Source organism: Cydia pomonella, chromosome 27, assembly GCF_033807575.1.
Source record: "Cydia pomonella isolate Wapato2018A chromosome 27, ilCydPomo1, whole genome shotgun sequence".
Taxonomy (NCBI): Eukaryota; Metazoa; Arthropoda; class Insecta; order Lepidoptera; family Tortricidae; genus Cydia; species Cydia pomonella.
In genome coordinates, this window is record NC_084729.1 from 5,835,894 (window position 1) to 5,861,394 (window position 25,501).

The window sequence follows — 25,501 nt, forward strand, 5'->3', positions numbered from 1 at the left end:
TCTTTTGGAAAGGGTGCATTTTGAAACACAATTTTTGTCAAGTCATTGAACACATAATCGTGGTTTTTAAATATTTAAATAATGACTATTGGTGCTAAAACTAAGCAAAAAAGGTTTATTATATTGACTTTTGGTAACAAAAAATATTAATTTACATTTTTACTTGTTTACTAAAGAGTAAGCTGTTAAAAATGTATACTTAATATCCGAACGACACTTTGAAGTTACTGTTACTCGGCAATAGATGGCGTTAACGGACATGGAAATGGAAGTTTGTTATGAAACCTAAAAAAACCGGACAAGAGCGACTCGCCCACCGAGGTTTCCGGATAAATTTAATTTATATATATATCTTATACGAAGTTATATAAGTCTTTGCTTGGTACACACAATATACATACACACTTTAGACATATATTTAAAGCGCCCTCTGTTGTTGAGTAGCTTGAACTAAAATACAAAAGTTTGCCAAAAAATCTAGATCCGTGGCAAAAATATCTTCATTTTTAATATACTTTTAGAGTGTCGTAATTCGGCGGGTAGTTCAAATTAAAACACAAATATATATATATAATAATAATAATTCAGTCTATATACGTCCTACTGCTGGGCACAGGGGGCCTACCGGGAAAATCGAAATTCGCAAATTGCGGGGATCTTTTTCTTTTACTCTCACTAAGACGTAATTAGAGTGACAGAGAAAAATGCCCGCAATTGACGAACTTCGATTTTCGCGGTAGGCCTTCAGGCCTCCTCTCATGCGCGAGAGGGCTCGGGCTATAGTCCCCACGCTAGCCCAAAATTGTAATATAATTAGCATAATTATAAAACACCGTGTCTGCAGATGGTTGGATGGCGTGTTTAGTTTTCATTTTATTAAATGTATATGTATGTTAGTCAACAAGGTATTTGTAAGATGGGCCTTGTTGCCTAAATCAATTTTTTTATTAAATTATATAGTTAAAGAGCCTTCTCTTTTAACAATTTTTAAACATGATATAAAAACGACATCTATCGCCAGAAGTTTCAACTAAAACGCAGTTACACATTTAAAAAATATATTATCCTAAAAATTGTATACATGTTTTGGCTACTGATTAGGCCATACGACGCTCTCTATCCAGTCCAGATAGCTGGCGACGCGCGTGTAGATGGCGGGGCGGCCGCTGCGCGCGCACTGCGCGCCGAATGACGTCACACCCACCACGTGGAAGATGCACTGGTTGTCACGAGATGCCACCTGCAGTGGGGCTCCTGAGTCCCCCTGTACAAGCAAGGAATAGGTATATCAAAGATCAGAGTCATCAGACATTAGAACTCCTTATAAGGCAAATGTCTATAACATTATTTTTTTGGATTTTTTCTTGTACAGTATTTTTAGGACTGAATCGAAGATTTTTTTCAGTCTTGCTCGTTAAAGTCCGTCATTTGTACATTTATTTTGTGTTAAGTGCAAGAAATTATAATTAATAAACAAAAGAGTAACTACAGAACGTAGTTCACGTAAATACGGTATTTAATCGGCCCAGAGGTTAAGGAGTTAAGGCTGACTCCTAGAACAGTCCGGGCTCGGGCTAAGGCGTCCGACCATAAAGTAACTATAATATATCTGATCTGTGGTCCGACACATTTTCTATAGCAAGCATCACGCGACCACCGATCAGGCGATCACCCATCATAGAAAACGAATACGAAGTCTGCATGGGGCGTCTTGGCCCGAACCTAGACTGTTCTAGCGTGTCATACACACGTGTAGCATGTCAGCCATTAATTTCATATTTCAATGAAAATATGACGTTTGTAATGCACAGCTTCACTTTGATCTATTCAAATCTGAGGGCCCACCGCGAACCACGTTCCACGTGTTGCCTCACTGTTGCCTCTCTGTTGCACTTGTGAATTCGTACGTAAGTAGGCCCTCGCGGTAGGCCCTCAGTGCAGAGTCAGCTTAGACGGACTAGTACTATACCTGACACGTATCCCTGCCTCCGCGCAGTTCTCCTGCACACATTTGCGAGGGCCAAAATCCTTGCCAGTTTCTATTCCTCGAGTTGGCAAGTAGCTGATCACAGTATGCGTTGTCCAGCAGTGAGATGGACACTTTTTGGAGCTCTTTTGATGTCTCCTTCGTATCTGGAAAAATAGCTAGAGTTAAAGAACTCCTGAAATCCATGTAACCTATACTTTTATAAAACGGCTACACACTGACATCGATAAACCCCCAGCCCGTAGCAAGAGCCTTTGTATTACTATTAAAATCTTTTCTAAAGACGGGGGGCCGTACTAAGAAGTACCCATCACTGTGCTTACAGAAATCTGCGAACAGTTCTGAAAGATAGCCTTTGGAAATTTTGAGTTTTCTTTAGAATGGCTATTCAAATACTGACGCCGCTAACCCCCCAACCCGTAGCAAGTGCCTTTGTATGTGGACCGTGCACGACGACAGCGCCACACAGCGCGCGGTTGCAACTATAGCCCGTATTTTGTCATAACTATTAAGTAACTCACTAACTACTGAATGGATTTTTATGCAGTTTTTACCTATGAATAGAGTGGCTCTTAAGGAAGGTTAAGGCGTATAATTTGTTAAGGTTTTGTGTAAATTGGTTAAAATATGACGATATTTGGTAATGAAGCCAGAAAAAAATCACGCTGGCTTTGATCGGAAACGCTGCCCAATCCGTTTGAGATATAACAACACAATGTATGGTGGAGTTGTTTCTCTTTTATTGGTCTAAAAGTGCGCGATGGTGTATGTCTATTTTTTAAGGATAACTTATTACTATACCCATTCTTATCTTCTACAAAAAGTTTTCATAATATGTGGTATTTGCAAAGGTGAGCGGCGGTCATAAGTGAGCGAGAAACAGCGATCCGACTTTTCGTCGTCGTTGAGTCGTGGCCGGATCATAAGAGCCTTTAAAAAATTGTAATTTTATATAAAATGGCTGATCAAGTAGGTACTTACTGACGTCGGTGACTCCCCATCCCGTAGCTAGTGCTTTTGTGTAGCTGTCGAAGTCATTTCTCTGCCAAAGACACGCGGGGCGTATTGTGTTGCTGAAATCCACGTCTGTGGCCAGCTCTAGTAGGGCGATGTCGTTGTAGCGGCGGGGTGGCTTGTAGTCGGGATGTTTTACGATTCGTTTTATGGGTACCTGCGAAAATTCATGGATTAATGTTAGGTTTAAATATGGGTTGGTTGCAAACTGGACGTATCACATAGACCATTCGCTTGAAACGAGAAAAAAATATTATTAATTTTGGATTCTGTTTTGCTGGTGCTCTAGCAGTTGTGGGTATTTATAAATTTAATGTTACTATGTATTTTTGTGTCACTACACGGTGTCGATTTTAATTAGGGTGGATAAAAAAAAAAAATATTTATTAATTTTCCGACGGGGCACCCCATAATTTTGTTACACTTATTGCTGATTAGATATGATAATACATAATACACCAAGTTTTCTAACTTTATTTCAACTACAAGGGTGCTCAAGCACTTTGAAATTTTCTATAATGTATGAAATCCAAAAAAATAAGTTATTATTTTTAGAATTTTATTTAAGTAGTTATTTTCACGTTACTTGAAAATGTGATTTATAAGTTATTAAGTAAAAATAGATTTTTATGTCAATTTTTTATGATAAAAAAAAATTATAATTTTTAGTTGAAATTCAAAATATAACTTTCGAAAAATTATAAAAAATAGGAACAAAAAGGTTTATCTACTTCAAAACTTATAAACCACATGTTCAAATAGAGTGAATATACAGGCTGGGTAATAATATATGTTTCTGTACTCTATATAAAGTTAAAAAAAAATCAAACTGGTTGAGCACCCGCACCCTCTTGTAGTTGAGATAAAGTTACAAAATTTGGCGTATTTTATCCATTGTTCTTGCTAGTTTGATATTTTTCATACAAACGAGAACTAATGTAAATGTAGTATTAACTGAATTGTCGACTGCCGGCGTATTGCGGATCGGCTTGACTCCTTGGCGCTGCGTAGAGGTGTGGCCTCGCTCTGCATTTTCTATCGCATGTACAACGGGGAGTGCTCCGAGGAATTGTTCGGATTAATCCCTGCCGCTTCTTTTCGCCATCGCCCTACGCGACAACATTTCCATCCTCACCACTTAGATGGTTGGCAGTCCTCAACTGTGCGTTTCTCCAGGAACTTTCTGCCTCGCACAGCTAAACTGTGGAATGAACTGTCGCCTGCGGTATTTCCGGACCGATACGACCTTCAAACCTTCAAGAAAAGAGCGTACTCCCATCTTAAAGGCCGGTAACGCACTAAAAACCCCTCTGGTGTTGCAGGTGTCCATGGGCGGCGGTAATTGCTTACCATCAGGTGATCCGTCTGCTCGTTTGCCTCCTCTATCATTAAAAAAAAAATGACTTGTGAAACTCCCAGGCATATTAGTACGATTTATCGACTACATACGCGCCAATAGAATTTCAACTTTAGTGTTTGAATTTAAGGTTAAAATTAGATTGCACTTTCGGGAAATGTGACTTGTCTTCGAATGAGTCATCAAAGCAGGATTGATTGGAATATATTTGGATTTTTTGGGAAAGCCTTCTAGATTGGCTTGGAAAATAGTTTAGGCCTACTTGCATAATATTTTTTTTTGAATTTTGTGCGCTAGGCTCAATATTCCGTCCCCCGGCCTGACTATGGTCGATTTAGGATCCACGCACTCATCGGGGCTTATCAGTTGATAGTAGAAACCTACCCCTCGATATTAGAACCCAAGAATCCCCGATATTACCTCGACAGGAGTGGCCCCGTCTTGCACGCTGGGGTCAATATTCTGGTCCCCCAGCCTGACTATGGCCGGGTTAGGGTCACGAGCCCGAGGGTCCCTAGTGCAGTGCCCAGCAGTAAGCACCCAGCGGGGGCTTATGAGGCTGCCACCGCAGTTGAAGGAGTATGAATCCTCGAAGTTTACCCAGCCTATAGCTGTCTGGAACAAGGATAAGAAAGCAGTTGCCCACCGTGCAGACGAAGAAAAAAAATCTTTATTTTTTGGGTAATGGATTTATAACTAGGTACTGATACTTGACAGCAGATATCACGAGTGTTGCGACTAACGAAAAATGTATTGCCAAAACAATTTACAACGAATATTACAAGCAGAAGGAGTTGAAAATAGAGTTCCGGTTAATCCGGTTATAATATTAGCTGAAAACTGTTGAGCATTAGACTTTTCATCAGTCGCGACATCTATTGTCAAGTAGCGAATATTTGCTACTAAACTCTCGATGTCAATTACGAAAATAACCCGCATTTTGGTAAGAACCTGGGCGGCTACCGGGAAAATCGTAATTCGTCAATTGCGGGCATTTTTCTCTGTCACTCTAATTACGTCTTAGTGAGAGTAAAAGAGAAGGGCCTACCGCGAAAATTTGCGAATTTCGGTTTTCGCGGTAGGCCCCCTGATGTATGGAGTTAGCACTCTATCCTTACTTATTTCTCCATGCTTAATAAAATGACAAAATGCTTTACAGCGGATGCGAGTCCGCATGCCACTCCATTATGCGAGCTGGGCATCGTAACGTACAGAGTGCTGTATTGCTCACACACCGAAGCAGCCTGCGGATCTGCATCAATCATCAGCCATTATGAAGTACGGCAATCAACTTCAAAAAGGAGGTCGTTTAAACTTCTGCATGAAACGTTATTAGATTTTTACTAGTTTTTCGTTGAAGATAAAACATCGTGAAGGAATTGGACTAATCCCAACAGGCTCAGGTCAGATTACCCAGGCTTCTGAAGTGATGGCTATTATGGTTTGCTATACTACCTATATTTGAAAATGAAAATGAAAAATGATTTATTTAGGTATCAAAATTGCAGCTTATTACACAGTAGAAAAGTGTATTTGTAATATCAGAACGTAAAACTCGACATACCCATAGAGAAATAAAAAGTCAGCATAGCATGCAAACATTAGTTTTGGTACGATAATAATAAGCGTGCGACTACGACAATAACAAGCGTTTTGGTGTCAAAACAAGGGTTGCTATCTCTAAAATTTGGAAACCAAGACAAGACGCGTGAAAACCTCGGATTTTAGAGTCCAAAACCCGGACATGGCAACAGGTTGTGCGTGTGTCGCGGGCGGCTTAAGGCTTTAATTTTTTAAACCCGGACTACAAATGAAGTCTTCCCCGGACGCTCCCCGGACGCCCTCTAAACTAGGACAAATCCGGGGAAACCCGGACGGATGGCAACCCTAGTCAAAACTGATGTATGGAGTGAGCAATCTATGCTTACTTCTTATTTCTCTATGACATACCTAATCGCTGTCACAGGTAGTGAAAACTTATAAAAGAAATGAAATTGCAGTGCGTCAGAAAATACTTTTTAATATTATATAGTTCTGCCATCTATCACTGAGTAGCACGTACCATATGCGGGAACTCCCCAAGCTGAGCGTTCTCTCCACCAACAATCAGCTCTACTTTGCCGTAGTCGCATTTTGGCGCGGATATGGACACCGTCTCTGGGTCCGGGACTAGGGGCACAAAACTGAAGGTCTGGACCACGGACTTGCTGTATTCTTCACACTCTGAAAATAAGATACGTATGTAATAAGTACCATTATCATAAACTGTATTGCTAAAACAATTTTTAACTAGTAGTAGCAGGGCAGGAGTTGAAAATAAAGCTCCGGTTAATCCGGTTATAATATTAGCTGAAAATTGGTGAGCATTAGACTTTTCGTTCGTCGCGACATCTATTGTCAAGTAGCAGTACTGATAACGTTTTAGGAAGAAAACTGATGTATAGCGTTAGCACTCTATCCTTACTTATTTCTCTATATGCTAACAACCATATTTGTTAGAGCAGAGGCAAACAGCGAATATAGATTGTAATATTGGTACTTACTTCTCTGACTGACTCGTCTTCTGTCTGTTTGTCCGTTGCTGCTGGCATCAGATGTGCCCCAAATAGGCCTGCTGCAAAGTTAATGGATGAACCAAAATATTATTAATAGAAATATTTATTTATTTTATGTATTTAAACTTTATTGCACAATATAACAAATAAAGTACAAATGGCGAACTTAATGCCTAAAGGCATTCTCTACCAGTCAACCATCAGGCTAAACAGAAACAGTAGTACGTGCAGGTATTAAACAAAAAAACAGAATATTATTATTTTTATGATATTATAGACAAACAATCAGACCCGATGGTAAGCAATTATCGAATTATCGTCGTCCAATTCGCCCATGGTCACTTGCAACATCAGAGGGGTTGCAAGTGTAGTTTTATATACTCGTTTTGACTAAGAATCTAAAAAAAGTATAGATTTAGCTAAGTACCTTGACTTGAAACATGTACCATAGAGAAATATAAGTAAAGAAAGAGTAGTAAGAAGTAACTGCTGCTTACTCTCAACTTTAACCTACGCATGTCAAACATGGAAATTCCCATCAAAAGCAAAGAGGATGTTAGTTTCATGCCAAACGGGAATGGAAAGGAGTATGCTAAAGCTAAGAAAAGTACAGAAGATTAGGCACTCCAAAATTAGAGACATGACAAAAATTATAGACGCACTAAGCCAGGCCTAGAAACAAAAATGGAGATGGGCTGACCATGTCGCTAGATTACAAGACGGAAGATGGACCTCTGAAGCGACAGCCTGGAAAAGGCCCATTGGTAAGAGGACTAGTGCCACTGGCACGCTGGTCAGACGACATAACGAAGCTGGCAGGGGCCAGCTGGATGTGGGAGGCCCAAGACAGAAAGAAGTGGAGGATTCTGGAATAGGCTAGGGGTTTTGGTGTGTTATCTCACAAAAAATAATATTAGGTTTCAGATCTTAGGTTAAGTATTTTGTAATATTTTCGACCAGAAATAAAAGGCTTTCTTTTTAAAGTAAGTAGTAACTACATACATCAGTTTTCTTACCAAAACGCGAGTTATTTCGCAGTCGACATCTAGCGTCAAGTAGTGGATTTATCAGTACTGCAACTTGACAATAGATGTCGCGATTATCGAAAATTCTAATACTTATCCGGAACTGGTGGAACTCTATGTTCAACTCCTTCTGCTTGTAATATTAGTTGTAAATTGTTTTAATACATTTTTGGCCAGTCGCGACACTCATAACATTTAGTTTCAAGTAGCGGTACTCATAAATCCACTACTTGACGCTAGATGTCGACTACGAAATAACCCGCGTTTTGGTAATAAAACTGATGTATGGAGATAGCACTCTATCCTTACTTATTTCTCTATGTAAATAACATAATTATGGAGGTCTCGAAATAGCAAAATATTACACTATGTAGATAGTATTCAAGTCAGAAACTAAGAATCCAAAGTTATATCCGGTATCGTTAACAATTTATTGACAATAATATTTTTAACAATATTAATCTTACTATGGAACAAACCTACATCGGGCATATCGTTCAGCTCATTAAATAGTCTAGTTCTTCGAGGGAAGATACATTTATAACGAATTTGCCAATTTGGAAATTAACCCGCTTGTGAAGTTTCCAAATGCAGCTTAAAGTAAGTAAATATTGATTTACTTACTCCCCATTCTTGTGTACAACTTGCGGCGGTGCCGTTTGGAATATGTTGTTGCCATCTCTGCAGCACACTATGGCGCTGTCGAACGACTGCGAGCAGAAAGTCGGCCTTATTCCGTTTTGTCTGCAATTATTATTATTATTATTTTTATAGTAAACAGTTCAGTGTGAAACTACAAAATAAAAGAGGATATAAGAAAACAATAGGTATTTCTATTGTACCTACTGCTTAATAACGATGAGGCGTCTTTAGATCTTGATTTCCAACGGCTTGCCTATTTTTAACTATTTAGCAGTTTTATTCTAGGTGTCCACGTGCTTTAGCAGACAAATTTAGACAACATAACTTACTGAAAGTCTTGTCGGGCAGATTCGCACTGTGGAGCTGGCGCGCACTGCCCTACGGTATTGGTGTATTGGTCCACACATTGATCGCCAACTACAGACAAAGTTATTAATAACAGTTATTTGTGTAACAAGAGAGCAATAATTTTTAGCACACTTTTTAGAACAACAATGACCAACTTTCAGAGCATGACAAATGAAAGGTTATTTTTTCCCGGGAGTGCTGATTTAGAGTCCCGATAGGTAGTGAAAGAGTCTACAATTGATTCCATAATTAAATAGCATTCTAATTTCTAGATCACTTCAAGATCATTTTCGCAGTAAAAGCGATTTGCTCACTGTTTTTAAGAGTCCACAGCAAGCTCAGTTCTCCATTCTAACGTATTTACACTCTCATTTTAAAACAACTAGCTGCGCACACTTTTTAGAGCAACAACTATCCATTTTCAGAACGTGAGAAACATATGAGAAATGAAAAAAAAATTATTCGAAGTCTTACTAGCCACTTGACTATGGGTGGGAACCTATAATTGGCTTTTTGTTATTTTTATATATAACTATTGTGCAATTTATAGCTGTTGGTTCTCCGAACAATAAATAAATAAATATCGTGTGCACCAATCGGAGCATACAGAAATAAGTAAGCATAGAGTGCTAACTCTATAAAATCAGTTTTCTTACCAAAACGCGGGTTATTTCGCAGTCGACATCTAGCGTCAAGTAGCGGATTTATCAGTACTGCTACTTGACACTATCTAGTGCACTCTATGCTTACTTATTTCTCTATGAATCATGTTTATGTTCGTCATGTTTTCCTTAATCGTCATTTGGTTCGAAAACATTTCCTATAGGCACTTAAAGGTTAAGGACTCTGAATACTAATTTTGCATATTGAAATAATGAATGAATATAATTAAATATCATACCTCCCATTAAACTTATTTTTTATAAGTAAGGAAGGCCGAGTATATGAGGGCGATTTCTGGATTTCAAGCGCTCGATTTTGTAATTCGGAAAACTGTGGAAAACAGCGAGATGCTATTTTTGAAATACGACCGATAGAACATGCGAATCTAGTGGTATTGACAATTCATTTTCATTTCTATTAGTAGATTTTAAATCCCTGGTAGTGCAGATATTATTAAAGGGAGGACACGAAATGTAGCGATCGTAATTCACTAATCGGTCCTATATAGGACCTAACTAGAATTATTAGTACTAATACACTATAATACACCTTACTCAGTCAATAAATACCAGTCTTGAGAGAAATTAAGTTTGTGCAACCTAGGGAATGTTGAAGATATTGGGATTCAAGAACTATTTATGAATAGGTACATACTCCGAGCAAGTATGTACTTACTACATAAACCCTTAGAAAAATGCTAATCAGTAAAAAAAATCCATCAAAATCAGCAACAGCACTTTTCGAGTCTATCGAAAACTGTCAAAAAGATCAAGAAATTAATATTTCATCGTTAATACATTTAGAACTTACCATTTCTTTGAGTCAGAACATTTCGACCGAGTGTCAAAATAAACAGCACTTTAAAAACAAACATTGCTAAAATTAATTAATTCTAACCTAATTTACCACATTTTTATACTTATTTGCGCTTTTGTTTGTTTTAATAATTTCTTGCAAATTAAATTAATCTACGTATTTTTTTAGTTTTTGGCCTTGAAAATAAAAAAGATCGTTTCCAATTTTCAATATCCACTGATTCTTCGAAATACGTTTTTCTGTTTAAAGTAGCACTGTTTTCTATTTAATGTAATTTATTTTAAATTATTATTAACGCGTAGTAATATGCTACTAAGTTACATTAATATGTAAGAATTCAATGTGTTTGTTTATTTATGTGACCACAAGGAAAACGTGTTTTCGTAGTCGGTACACGCCTCATACTGTCGTATGTAGAAGATGTTTTTACCCTGTAAGTCAAAATGTTGTATCTCATTAGAATGTTATAGGATAATATGACGTTTTATTCATAAAACGACTTTTTGCGCGGACCTTAAACCGGATCTTGATTATGTTTTTTTACAATAAGCCGGTTTAGATATCGCTCTAAGATTGAATTGGACGAATACAGACTTTAAAGAATTTAAAATAAGGGTTACGGTATGTATTTAGTCTAAAATGCAATAAAGTTTTGCTTTTCTTACTGCTCTAACCGTGTCAACTTAGTTCAAACCGTTATCTTCCTACTTTATCAAATATAATTTGTATTCTTTGACAACTGTTAAACAGTTTGATATACATGTCTCTTTTAAGCACAGAGCAATAAGTAAGGATAGAGTGCTAACTCCATACATCAGTTTTCTTACGATCTAGCATCAGGTAGTGGATGTATCACTGGACAATAGATGCCGCGATGGATGAAAAGTATGCTTAACAAATTTCAGGTAATATAATAACCGGATTAATCGGAACTCTATTTTCAACTCCTTCTACTCGTAATATTAGTTGTAAATTGTCAATCACGACACTTGTGACATCTGGTGTCAAGTAGCGGTACTGATAAATCCACTATTTGACCTAGATGTCGACTGCGAAATAACCCGCGTTTTGGAATGAAAACGGATGTATGGAGTCTCTACTTATTTCTCTATGGTTAAAAGAGACAAAATGAAAAAACTATTTTTTTTTACAATTTAAGTGCTGACGTAAAAAGAGACGAATTTAATGTTCTTGGGTGTTTTATTGACATTATCATTATGTTATGTATTTATAATGTCTTGCGTATTTTTCACCTAATCTAATTTTTCCATACAACATCTCGTTGTAGGTATTTGGCCGGTTTTATACACATTTGTTTTTCAGAGTACAGAAGAAACCCTTATTTTAAAGTGATTCGATGTAATTATTTCGCTATACGTGTAAATTCGACTATATTCTTATTGACGAAATGTCGACGCTGTTATGTTATGTTTTTTTATTTAAGTAATTCTTAATTAAGTGACATTATAATTAATCGCATATTTAATATTTTATTACGTAGCAATGGCGTCAATATTCTTTTATAATTTTGAAATGTAGATAATATATTTAATTAAGGACACCTCGTTCGTTGATCTTAAATTTTTAAATGTCATATAATATTGTACCCATACGAAACCCTTCTTTTCGGAAATCGGTTGAAAACAAGCGTGCATTACGTACAATGTGACCTACTTTTCCTTTATGACTGCTATCGTTATTAACATAAATCCTGAACGTGTTACCGATTTCGTCGGCGGCAAATGCATGCTAATTTTATACAAATACAGCCCGTAGAAGGACACTGATGCAAAAGATAAGCAACGTCACGCGATTCTCCTAACTTATGGGAACTTCCTATTCTCGTAATTCGTTAGTGAAGTTAAGTAAGCCTTTTAAAACTTTTGCTACTCGTTGGTAGATGGCGCTGTAATTAAAAAAGAGAAATTACAGTAAAGATGCTTGAATTATGCTTACTGTTTGTCCTGAAGAAACACAAATTAATGGTACGTATTGAACGCTTATTAATAATAAATTAAATAATGGCCATTTTTTTGCATTGTTTATTGAGTAGCAACTCTAATCAAGTTCTACTTAAAAACTATTCAATAATAGATGGCGCTAGAGTACATTGCATTACATTTTTTATAAAGTTGTAATGGTAGGTAAACAAAACATGACATAACACAAGCAGTTCTGCCAGTTCTGTTATGTTTTGTATTATGAATATTATCTGATTGAATATCAAAAGGAAAATCTATGAGTTAAAATGTTTTTTTCTTTGCGTTTTTCCTTATTGGCCAATTATCGCTAACGTTCCTTAACAAATAGCTAATTATTGCGCATAATTGCCACAATTATGTAAATAAAGCATATAAAATGTATACCTACTCCACTCAGAAATATTTAACTTGGGACATTTACGGCTTGTCTTTGACATAAATTCAAACAAACTGTATTTAAGCAATACAGAATTGCAATATGATTAATGTCTCTTTGGATTTTTATAAGGAAATCTTGCTTCGTCAGTTGGATAAAACTAAAAAAAGTTTAATAAAAAAGCAAAAATATATGATTCCGGCCAGGATCGAACTGGCGGCCTTCTGCGTGTAAAGCAGATGTGATAACCACTACACCACGGAACCAATTGAATTATTTGTTGAAAATATGGTTTATATCTTAAGTAAATAAAGCTAGTTACGTCACAGCATATTACTATAAAAAAGTCTAACGCAGCTTAGAAGTAAATTTTGATAGTTATGAATTTAATATTAAGGGTTTAATAGGATTCCTCGAGGAGCTGGGCTGGCAGGACTAGCCCACCCTCACATGTCACGCAAAATAGGCGCTCGTCGTCGACTTGCGGAAAATCGCCCGAATACAATACAATAGTTATGAATTTTTAACACAGCGAGTATAGAGTCCGTCCAAGCTAACTTTGCACACATTTGAATAGAACAAAGTTAAGCTGTGTCATTACAAACGTCATATAATCGGACCACGCTTCCACGCTAAGTTTTCATGCCAACTGCTACGTCAACTATGAATTTAAGGGATGAGTATGTGTTTTTTTTTTATTCCACGACGGTGGCAAACAAGCATACGGCCCGCCTGATGGTAAGCAGTCACCGTAGCCTATGGCCGCCTGCAACCCCACAGGTGTTACATGGGCGTCGCCGACCCTTTAAAAATCTGTACACCTCTTTTTTTTTTTTAAGAACCTGCCAACCGAACTTTGCTTACTGCAAGTTTGTGCAAAGTAAGCGTGGTCAGTCTATTTTCATAGAAACATTTCATTTTTACAAGCTTTTATTTAACTTACCCTGTTAGTATGTATGGGACAAATCTTGCAACTTGCAAGTTAAATTTGACCCACTTCCCGGTTTCCGATGAAGCTGAAAATTTGCATACATATGTAAGTCGGGCGACAATGCAATATTATGGTACCATCAAGCTGATCTGATGATGGAGACAGGAGGTACCCATAGGAACTGTGTGTTAAAACAACGCAACCTAATTGTGTTTGGGGTTTTTAGAATTGTCTCGATGAGTATTAGTTGCCTGTGGAAGAAAAGTACAGTCAGCGATAAAAGATTGTACCAAAAATGAAATTTTTGCCAAAAACTTATTTATTTATGATGACATTGCTATACCTTGTAATTTCAAATGCCGCATTAATCTACAGTATGTATCTACTCAAACCCGTAAATGTTTAGGTCATACTCGTACCAAGTCATACTGAGCAATTTTTACTATGGAACCGACCGAGAAATCGCGAAAAAAAAATTGACTCCCCCGTAGGAAATTTCAACATCAGACCAGCAAAATGTATGAAACAGCCAAATTCTTTTTCGCGATTTCAGTGTGGATCCGTCCTAATTACGGGCCTGGAGACCGATTTTTGAATTTCGAGCGCTCGATTTCGTCAATCGAAAATCTGTGGAAAACGGCGAAATGCTATTCTTTGAATACGAGCGATAGAAATTGGGATTCTAGTGGTATTGACCACTCGTTTTCAATTATATTGGGAAAGTTTAAATGCCTAATAGTAGAGATATTATTGAACAACATACACGAAATCGAGTGGTCGAAATTAAAAAATCGGCTCCCTATCGTTTTCCGTTACGGAATATCAGCACATCGTTAATAATATTTGAAATGTAAATATTACTTTGTATCTAATTGCCAAAAATGATCCATGTTTGATATTTTTGCATATGAACCATTTCTTTACATTTCAGATATTGTAAACGATGTGCTGATATTTGGTGAAACGGAAAAATATTCTTGCTCGGGCCTGATATCAGGCCTGATAAAGAGTGGATGTAATTGGCACTTCTGCTTGTATTTTCCTCACAACGCACTTCGCACATAGCCAAGAGACTCAACACCTGCTCAACACACAAATTACGCGGCAAAAGTACTTTAGTTTTCATCGTAAACGTTCCTCCTTTAATATTTATGTATGCTAAAAATGTTATATCATCGACTGTACTTTGGGCCGTCAGAGTATTGGACTCGTAAAAACGAACAATCTGTTTTCGGTAAATACTCCAATCGCATCGTTTTTATGATGCGGGTACATTTTTAACCAACTTGGAAACCTCGATAGCCGAAAGATTTTCAAACGTTGGCACGTTAATTAGCACAGAAATATGTAACAAATATAATATAGTGCAAGTAAAAAGGTCACAGACCGACTCACGCATATTTGACGTCATACGCCTAGTGACGTCATAGGTCAATGTATAAATAAAACTGCCCACGAATACTTTAGCCTTTATTTCGGATTGATCGAATCACTTCGCACCCTCAAGGTGCTATAAATAAAATATAATTTTCACTTCTTACCGACCACTATTCGTGAACAGTCAAGAACGTTGTAATAATCCCTAATGTGAACGAAAATGCATGAGAATTTTTCAAACTAAATGTAGACATCGTAGTGTACATTATGGAGACTTAATATGACTATTAAAGCTCAAAGTTATATTTTTAAACTATTTAATTGACGATTAACGTTTTACAGGGTTGATATAAAAAGTGCAGTTAGCGCCTGTTCAATGTTGAAGGCAAAATATCACGCGCATTGAATCTCACAGGAAACATCGACTAACTTGATACCCGTACCATGAGTCACTGACTATGTCCAAACTGACATATACGCTATCAAGAACGTAATTTACTTTCTGCAGTGGCAGCATGGTTCTATTTTTATCGCTTGTCACTATGCCCGTCACTTTCGCACTTACATACTTGTTAGAACGTGACAGGTATGGTGACAAATGATAAAGAGCCGACCATCTTAGCCCTAGGTGGTTGTCGTTGAGATTCAAGATGGCGACAACGTCTCGAGAATATTTTTTTGCGTTTTCCTCGTTAGTGTAATATTGATAGCTTATTATGCAGTGAACTATCGTAGAAGTGTGCATCTAATGAAAAACTAATCTTGAAACGCGTTTAACCATGTTTTAATCAACACCCGGCAATCAAATCGTGGCTTTTAGGAAAGTCCAGCTATCTCTTTACTAAAAGCAACTATCGAACAACGTCATGCTCTACGAGCACACTTAAAACTTACAACGAAACTTGCCATTGGCAAAACCATCATAGATTTGATGGAAGCTATATTTAAAATAAGAAGAATTTACTTTCTATACATCTCTCTTGCACTTCTATGCGAGTACGAGCGAGATGCATAGAAAGTAAGTTACGTTCTAGATAGCATTTATGCCAGTGCCGAACTGGTGGTAGCCACACAGGAGTCTGAACGCTAGACATGGTTGTCTTTCATTTCAAAGACATTTAATTAGGTTTTTCTATGGGTTTCTCGTTCGCCTCCTTCGTATAGACATCGCAAAGTTAAAATTACTCTATCGCTAATTTTTTAACTCCAGGTTCACAGCCAGGATTTTTTTTTCAATACGTGTAACTCAAATACAAGAAATGTAATATACCTACTGGATGTTTATTAAGTCACCTGCAATAATTTACGAGCTGAATATATAGGTCATACTGAGCAACTTTTACTATGGGAACAACGCCGAAATTGCCAAAAAAAATGTGATATTCGCATTTTTTGATTATCCATCCCGTAAATTATCGCAGGTGACTAAATAAACACCCTGTATATGTATCCAGCGGCGGCATCATGGTTCCACTTTTATCACTTGTCACTATGTCCGTCACTTTCGCGCTTACATACTTGTTAGAACGTGACCGGCATGGTGACAAATGATAAAGAGCCAACCATCTTAGCCCAGCGTGGCCCAGCTGGTCGTCAACTTTGTCGACAGAAGGGACCTTTTTACTCTATGAAAAATGGAGGCTAAATAATTAATTAAAAACCCTAAATAATAACTCTTCTTGAGCCAGCTGGTATTGTAAGAGACGATGGTAAGAGACCGGACGGAATGTCACTAATTCCGTGGAAGATGGGACGGGTGCTGGTGTGGGACGCCACATGTGTAGACACCCTAGCCCCGTCTCATCTCCACGGCACAACTGCAAAAGCCGGCGCGGCGGCAGAGGCGGCCGAAAAATTAAAAAAGATCAAATATAGGGGTCTCGGCCCCGAATACGATTTCGTACCTTTTGGCGTCGAGACCCTTGGCCCGTGGGGTCCAAATGCATCTACACTGTTCAAGGAATTATCCAAAAAAATAGCAGACGCTACCGGTGATCGTAGAGCTGGCAGCTTCCTCGCACAGAGAATAAGTATTGCGATACAACGAGGAAATGCTGCCAGCATCTACGGCACCATGCCGCAGGGGGATAGTTTTTAATTATTTATTTTAAGATTAGTTTATTTATTTTTAGATTTAGATTTTAAGTTTTATATGTATTATGTTGTGTTTATAAATACTTAGATTATCTTAAATAAATAAATTGAAACATTTTTTGTTCCTGCAAGTTTGTGTTTGACTTGATGGTTGAGTGGTACAATTGTGTATCGAGCAATAAAGTTAAATTAAATAAATTGCTTATAATTAAGGTACTATACAGAGTACAAAGTATACACTATGTGAAACTCAAGTTTACTTGTGTAATTATTGCAACATAATTTAAAATACCGCACACGATAATTTCAAATTGCCAACTTTCTAATTGCCATACCGACTTATTGACGTTAGTCACAACATTATAAATTGTGTCTTTCCATATAAACGGGTCCTTATTGCGATTAACGGAGTTATTCCCAGCTGTTATAAACAAACATTTTTGTCAGAAAGAGCTTAGAAAAAATATTTTTTTTTCATCACACTTGCTCGAAAAAGATCTTATTTCATGCAGGTATACAAAGGACAAAGGCCTTAATAGTTTAATATTTTTGTTTATGTTTAAAATTATTTAAAATATTTTTAGGTAGATCATTTTCAATCGTGGCTGAATGCCGAATGGGTCTGTCCCTTCGATGCCTAACCTGTCAAGAAATTACAAAATGGCGGATGTTACCGTATTTAAGAAGGCCCCTAACTAATCAGAAGCCCCGATCTGTTATAAGAATAGTACTTATATTTCACGCGTTTATTCAAAAATAATTACAGAAATGTTTTTTTACCGTATTTTTATTACGTAAATATTATAAATTATATTCTCGATTCCCGGCACTACGGCAATAAATACCTTAGTTACAATAAATTAAATCCAAACACATGTAAAAATCCAAGACTTGTGACTAAGCCACATGACTTGAGCAATGTAGAACCGAAGGGCACTATCCCATATTACTTTAAAAAATGCCTACAAAAAATGAGTAACATACATCAAAAAACTTTTAAGCAAAAAACTATCACTGATTTTTTCCAAAGAATCGATGTGGTCAACGCACATAAAGCGGACGATAACTTTTTTCGTCGCTAAAAATAACCTTTTCAAAATATTCCACCAAAACATAGCAGGTTTAGTGAGCAAAAGCGATTTACTCGAAATTACAATTGATGAACTATCCAAAAACCACAATCGTTTTGACGTTTTATGTTTTACGGAAACATTCATTAAAACAGGTATGGAAGGTAATTTACGTATGACTGGATATCGACTAGCAGCATCGTACTCTAGATCTCATCAAAAGAGAGGCGGTTCATGTATATTCTGTGCAAACCATATTCAAACTCAGAAATTGAGCTTTTTAGATGAAATTTCTGAAGACTATATTTTTGAGTGTTGTGGTATAGAGATAATGTCTATAAAATGTATCATTATTTGTGTTTACAGAACACCGTCAGCTGACGCAACTAATTTCCTGAAAAAACTAGAAAGCTTGATAAGCAAGCTAAAATATAAAACAAAATATAAGATAATAATCGCTGGAGACTTCAACATCGACATACTTAAAATCACAGTAAATTCAAATGAGCTTAGAAGAATTGCTTCAAATAATAATTTTTCATTACATATAAATAACCCCACGCGTAGAGAAGCATGCCTCGACCAAATAATATCAAATATCCCTGAATCTGAAAGTGAAATTCTCAAATTGGGTTTGTCCGACCACGAAACTGCACAAAGTTTAATGTTTCCAATAAGTAAAATAGATAAACCGCTTCTTTGGTATTACCATTTTAAGAGAGACTATAGTGCAGAAAACCTAAAAAAATTCTGCGACTGTATCGCTAGGTTATCCTGGTCTGAAGTGTATACTGAAAGTAACGTGTCGGTGGCATTCAAACACTTTCATGATACATTTACCTTTTTTTATAATTTAGGTTTTCCCATCTTAAAAATAAAAAGCACGAATAAGCCTAAATCTTGTGAATGGTTTACAAGGGGAATCAAAAAATCTGTAAAAACAAAGAGACGTTTGCGTTTTAACTATTATCAAAAACCAAAAGGTCACGCTAGCTATCAAAACGCAAAACAGAAGTTTAATAACTATTCAAAAATTCTTAAACGTTGTATACACCAAGCTCAAAAATGTGCAAACGCAAAATATGTTTCTCGATCGAAAAACATATGTAGAGCGACTTGGGATATAATTAAAAACGCTACTAAAACTCAATCACGTGACGCGTACATTGGAAAATTAGTTATTAACAATAATATTATATCTAATCCCACTGATATCGCGAATGCTTTTAATGACTTTTACATAAATTTAACGAATTCAAACCTGGGTAACACGCCTACATCTGCCGACTTACTAGTAAAAGCAAATAACGCAAATATGTTTTTGGTCCCAACTAATAAATACGAAATTAGTAAAATAATTAATATGCTTAAACCTACAAACTCAGCTGGTTATGATGAAATCCAGACCAAGGTATTAAAGATATGTAAAGAGAAAATCGCTGAAGTACTTAGTTATCTAGTAAATATGTCTTTTATAAGTGGAGTTTTTCCTATAACCCTAAAGAGAGCTTTAATCAAGCCGCTATTTAAAAAAGGTAGCAAAGAAAGTGTAGAAAACTTTAGACCAATTGCTCTTATTCCAGTTTTCTCAAAGATATTTGAGAAAGTGTTTCATGAACGCATCACCTCATTTTTAAACAAATTTAATTTAATCAAAGCTGAACAATTTGGTTTTCAGAAAGGGAAATCGACCTCTTTAGCAGCGTTCACTTTAACAAATGATATATTGAGTTACATGAACCAGAGTTTGCCAGTAACTGCGGTATTTTTTGACATGAGCCGGGCTTTTGATTTTGTCTGCCACGAAACCTTGCTAGCAAAATGTGAACTCTACGGCATACGAGGAGTCGTTAATGATTGGCTTAGAGATTATTTGCATGCCAGGACTCAGTTTGTGGAGGTATTACAAATTGATTCTAACAAAACAGTAACTGCTTATCAATCGTCTACTAAACTTAACAGTGTCGGAGTGCCTCAGGGGAGTATTTTAGGACCCTTACTGTTCCTATTGTACATTAACGATTTACCTAATGTAACGAGGTTCAAATGTACTCTCTTCGCAGATGACCTGTCCATCGTCATCCCTTGTAGTGACCCTAGGACATATAACAATGACATTAATGACACAATCAAAAACATTGTAACCTGGTTAAACCAGAATAATTTGAATGTTAATTTACAAAAGACAACATTCATCCAGTTCGTAAATAGGAATGCTCTCAAACAACCTCTCACAGTTACTTTTTTAAATCAAATTGTAACGGAGTCCCATCAGACTAACTTTTTAGGTATATGCGTGGATGATACTTTATCCTGGAATGAACATATTAATAAAGTATGCAGTAAAGTAAATTCGTTTGCATATGCGTTATGGAGGTTGACAAAAATTAGCAGTAAAGAGACTGCAATACAGGCGTATCACGGCTATGTTTGCTCTGTACTTAGATATGGTATTCTTGTTTGGGGGAATTCAAGTTATGCAAATCAAGCACTGTTAGCACAAAAAAAGTGCATTAGAGCTATTTGTAATGTAGACATAATGACCTCATGCAGACCTCTATTTAGAAATATGAAACTTCTGACTGTGCCAAGCATGTATCTATATGAAATTTGTTTGTTTGTTAGAATGCATCCTGAACTTTTTACTACGTTTAAGGACATTTGTCAGTTTAATACAAGATACCCTAATCGTCTCGTCATACCCGCAAAAAAGACAGTATTGTATGGAAAGAGCGCTTACTGTATGGCAATAAAAATTTATAACTGTCTCCAAGATGAACTGAAATCATTACCATTTAGTCTATTTAAGCGTAAACTTAAAAGTTGGTTAATACAACAGTGTTTTTATTCAATTGATGATTTTTTTGACTATTTCCGATATGATTAGACACTGATAATTGCAATTAGATTAAGTATGACATTTGTTTTTTTTTTTGTATAATATTAGATTTATTAGCATAGTTAATAGATGTATGCGTGTTTGTGTTTTTGCATGCCAGTTGCTGGTAAAATATGCATGTGCTTCTTTACTAAGTCCATCTTGTATACCATATTTTATGCAAAATAAAGATATTTTGATTTTGATTTTGATTTTACATTCCTACATACATTAATGTGTTATACTTTCAAAAAACGGCTACAAACATTTTAAGCGAGAGCTGCTCCATATAAAAATGAACCACGAGGAAAAGAAAAGAGGAAGATTCCAAGAAAAGAATTTAAGTATTTGAAGGTTTTATTTTTTTTATCATAGTTTTTTGTGTAATTTGACATTTAGAGACAGTATACATCAAGACAAGACAAGACAAGACAAGAGACGCCACACCTAGCCAGGAACATGCCTGCTCCGGTCTAGCCGGCATACCAGGGGACGTAATTTTATGGGGAGTGACACGCTCTGGGATGGGAAAGGGATAGTTATAATCAGCCGGCTATGCAGCCTAAAGCCAATATTGGAAGGTAGGTGGGGTAGGTTATGTTGTCGAGGGAGAGCGTTGGTGATATGCTTCTCGTTGTTTCCGTTTCGGTCTTCGTTAAATCTTGTACCAAGCAAGGTCGCTATCATCTTGAGATGTCGTTTGCTCGTCGATTCGCGATGTTCCGATATATTTATTTTGCTGTTTTGATGAATTTGCCTTTGTCGTCTGCCATATTGACTCAATATTATTGAGCCACTCAGAGGGATGCCTGGTGTAATACTCCATGTCCTGTGTTAGTGAGTTTTCCCACATGTAGATGGTCTGCCAACTTTAAGTTTACTGGCTATATGCGGCTTCTACAAGGTTTTGGGTGTCTTTGGATATGTCCTAGGTAGCACATTCATTATATCCTTTTGGTTATTGTTTTGCCGTTTAATATCTCGCGAAGCTTACTGGGTCTCGGCGTACTGTTTCGTAATTTAGGGTCCTGTAGTTGAATTCGCTTGTTACTCGTAGTTTCTCGTTGGGTGACTGGTAAGAAAAAATTCTTATTCGATATGACTTCTCTAGGTTTCAAGTTTCTTAGGCTCTTAGGCTTGATTACTCCCCTTTGATGAAGTAGAAAATTAATTTTTAATTGGTTAATTTCTTGCTTCGGTCACTACATGGTCGATTTGTGACTTTTTCTTGCCTGGTCTCCAGGTAAGTTTGCAGTTATTACGGCCAAACGATGTGTCTAGTCGGTATTTCTCTCGGTGAATCAGGTCTAATAAGATCTCATTGCAGTTGTCTCGTGCAACAGGTTTCTACCAATCTGCTTTCGCTCGCGAAGTGTGGCTGTATCTTTGTGGTCTATGTGTGCATTGAAGTCGCCTAGAATGATAGGTATCGAGTTCTTCAGTTTCCTCTCTAACAACTGCAAGAGATGGGCGGCGTCTGGTATCTTCTCTGGGGTGCTGGTTCCAGCCGTGAGACTTAGGTCATTTGGCGTTGTTTCTGGCAAGTACTTCTAGACGAGTTTAAATTCAAAGCAGTCACAGTGATTTCTACTAAATTTAAGGCCTATTATAATTGATGTACTTACGTTATGGGTTATAGTTAAACTTATTAACTAGACTCTTAGTTGATATGCAACTTAGGTAGAAGTAGCAAATATAAAGTGTTTATATTAAATACACAGTTTAGGCAATAGAAAGGTAAGAGCTGTGGTAGTAACTTCCCCTTCCTTTTTGTAATGGCGTTGTGCTTCAGGGGCGATAGCACGAGCTATCGGAAGCTTTCTTAATTGCCGGTTTCATTGCTAACAATGACACTAAATGGTACTAATACCTAGTACGAGATTGTCGGAGGAACCCGAAATTTAGTGGCCGTCTGTTTACATTACGTTACATTACAATAGTACCAGTGGGCCAGTAGACAGCCTTCAATAGGGCCCTGGACAATGTATTGCTGCTGATGACCGCATTTTGTAGAAATAGCATGAATAGTGCCAGATGTGCACTCCTTTGCAAATAGGTTGCGTTGGTATTCTTTAAAACAATTTATCTTGATTTTTTAGTCAGCGCCTCTTTATGGAAAGTAATTTTACTAATTTTATTATTTGTTTTATGGTAGGTGCACATGGTTTTATGTTGTTCAAACAGGGAAGATAGTTCAGAGAGAAACCCCTTTTTTTTCGAGCAGCAGATGGGGCATTTAGGGATTACCCCGGAGCAATATGGCTTCGGGTTATGAATGGGTAAAGTAGGTAGGTAGGTACCAAAGATCGTTACTGTTATATCTCAGTCGTAATACAGTGTATTCTATGATCATTGATTGTCTGGAATACAATATTGCGGTGTAAACTTGCGTCATATGTTGACCGCGTGTTATTATTCTGTATACTATGGATGTCTTGGTAAGGTAGATTAATTTACTATTTAATGCCGAGTAGTGGTACCAAACTAAATTAAGCAAAAGTAAACAAAAGCTGACAAAATCAAGGCCAACAAAATAAGGTGCCACTAATACAAGATTCGACACGACCAGGTATATAACTAAAATAGAGTAGTAACTAGTAAGTGATCTGCCCCCTTGCCTAATACCAAGTAATAATCGTGGTAGAAGCCAACGCTGGCTTGTAGGTGGTAGACTACCTAGATGACATATGTAAGATATGTAAATATCATTTCTATTACTCACTTTCCAACAATAAATGATTTGTATTTTAAAATTAAGGTTAGCAACATAAGGCGTGAATACAAGATTAGATGTAACTAGGTAAATAAATAAAGTTAACTAGTAAGTGCGCTCTGCTTCCCTTACCTAATACAATATAATCGCGCTAGCAGCCAACACTGGCTTGTAGGTGGTGGTGTCAATTAAAGCTAACAAAACAATGTGTCATGACAAGATTTGATGAAACTAGGTATTCAAACTGAAATAAACTAGTAAGTGATCAGCCGTACTTATACCTAGTGCAATGTAATCGCGCTAAAAAGCCTACAATGGCTTGGAGGTGTTGGTTAAAGGTAACAAATTAATGGTTCGCTACAAGATTATATAAGACTAGGTATTTAACTGAAACAAACTAGTAAATGGTCAGCCTTCCTTACCTAGTAATCGCGCTAGCAAGCCCGCACTGGCTTGCTACAGGTGTTGGTTAAAGCTTAATGCATCGCTCCGAGATTAGATGAGACTAGGTATTTCACTGAAATAAACTAGTAAGTGATCAGCCTTCCTTACCTAGTGTAATGTAATCGCCCTAGATAGCCCACTCTGGCTTGCAGGTGCTTAATATCATAATATCTGAGTTAGTAATAAAAACTAGTAACTTTTCTATTCTAAAAACTGTGTTTTTCTAGGTGCGATTGTAAGGTATGTGCAATTCCTAAACAAGTGTAGTTATTGTTATCTAGAAACAGTAAGATCAGTTTATGCTGTTGCTTAAATTCCGTTAAATTCTTGTCGTACCTATTGGTTAACTTTACAATTACTATTTATAGGGTGCTAACAACTGGTGGTCGGTTGAAGGTATGTGTACCTTCCTATCTTATTTATTCGCTTATCTAAGGGTATTATGATTAACGGGTCAGAGAGTAGTCAAGTCAAAAAATGTCTAGTTATTATGTGAATCGGGGTGGTATTATGGGCCTAGTATTCAGGTTGCCTACTCAAGGTAGGAACTTAGGCTAAGGGCCTGGGCATATCTAGCCTTTGTGCACTTGTGATGTGGTGCCTAATGAGTTGGAGCGGGCTCACCCGATTGACCGTGGTGTGGGCGGGAGCGGCAGTCGTCGCGTCTCGGCGTCGTTGGACCGCTGATGCAGCAGCGATCGTACGATCGTCGCGGTTGGCTTGCGTAGACACTGACCGCGCACAAATTAAAGCACTGGTACACGTAACTATTGTAGAATTGGGATGCACTGATAGACGTAGCTATAAACACTTTCCCGAGATTCTGGAATTGCATAAGCAATCGTCGCGAGAGCTATGGTTAGCGCGGGACAACTCTTAGATGTTAGCGCGGCACTAGCTCGACCATCTGGCGATGGGTGCTATTGTTCCTCTGCGCGTTCTAAGCGTTTATGAGGCTTTTTTGTTCGCTCCGGGCACGACCACTCAGTACGGCGTCCAAAATGGTTCTCGACATTTAGAGACAGTATACATCTCTAATAAAGTTTATATTATTTCATCGATTCCATATTTGTACTTAATTGTATTTTGTAAATGTATTGTTTGTAAAAATGGACATGTAAAAGTGCCCCTGTGGCCTATTTGCTCAATAAATGTTTGATATTTGATATTTCCAATAGAAAAAGCAAATAGGTACCAAATGTACACAAATATGACAGTTTTTGATGGAA

General features: G+C 37.1%; 1 protein-coding gene and 1 non-coding gene across 2 annotated transcripts; both read right to left on the reverse strand.

The window, feature by feature from the left end:
* Window positions 1–1,041: 1,041 nt before the first annotated feature.
* On the reverse strand, window positions 1,042–10,819 carry LOC133532540 (venom protease-like). The gene is made up of 9 exons (XM_061871263.1): window positions 10,402–10,819; window positions 8,910–8,997; window positions 8,563–8,682; window positions 6,902–6,972; window positions 6,421–6,581; window positions 4,779–4,973; window positions 2,969–3,158; window positions 1,970–2,133; window positions 1,042–1,264 (listed from the first exon to the last, which is right to left on the reverse strand). Exons 1-9 carry the CDS (start codon window positions 10,463–10,465, stop codon window positions 1,091–1,093), a joined length of 1,227 nt encoding a protein of 408 aa, XP_061727247.1. The 5' UTR covers window positions 10,466–10,819; the 3' UTR covers window positions 1,042–1,090.
* Window positions 10,820–12,958: 2,139 nt separating this feature from the next.
* Window positions 12,959–13,031, reverse strand: Trnav-uac (transfer RNA valine (anticodon UAC)). Its single transcript has one exon. It is a non-coding gene; the product is annotated as a tRNA-Val (tRNA).
* Window positions 13,032–25,501: the final 12,470 nt, after the last annotated feature.

Excerpts from the sequence above, each read along its gene's own strand:
- LOC133532540 (XM_061871263.1), bottom strand. The coding sequence starts at position 10,465 with ATGTTTGTTTTTAAAGTGCTGTTTATTTTGACACTCGGTCGAAATGTT. Across the intron at positions 6,582-6,901 it reads AAGACGAGTCAGTCAGAGAA|AGTGTGAAGAATACAGCAAG; the intron begins GTAAGTACCAAT and ends TCTTATTTTCAG. Across the intron at positions 1,265-1,969 it reads GAGGCAGGGATACGTGTCAG|GGGGACTCAGGAGCCCCACT; the intron begins GTATAGTACTAG and ends TTGCTTGTACAG.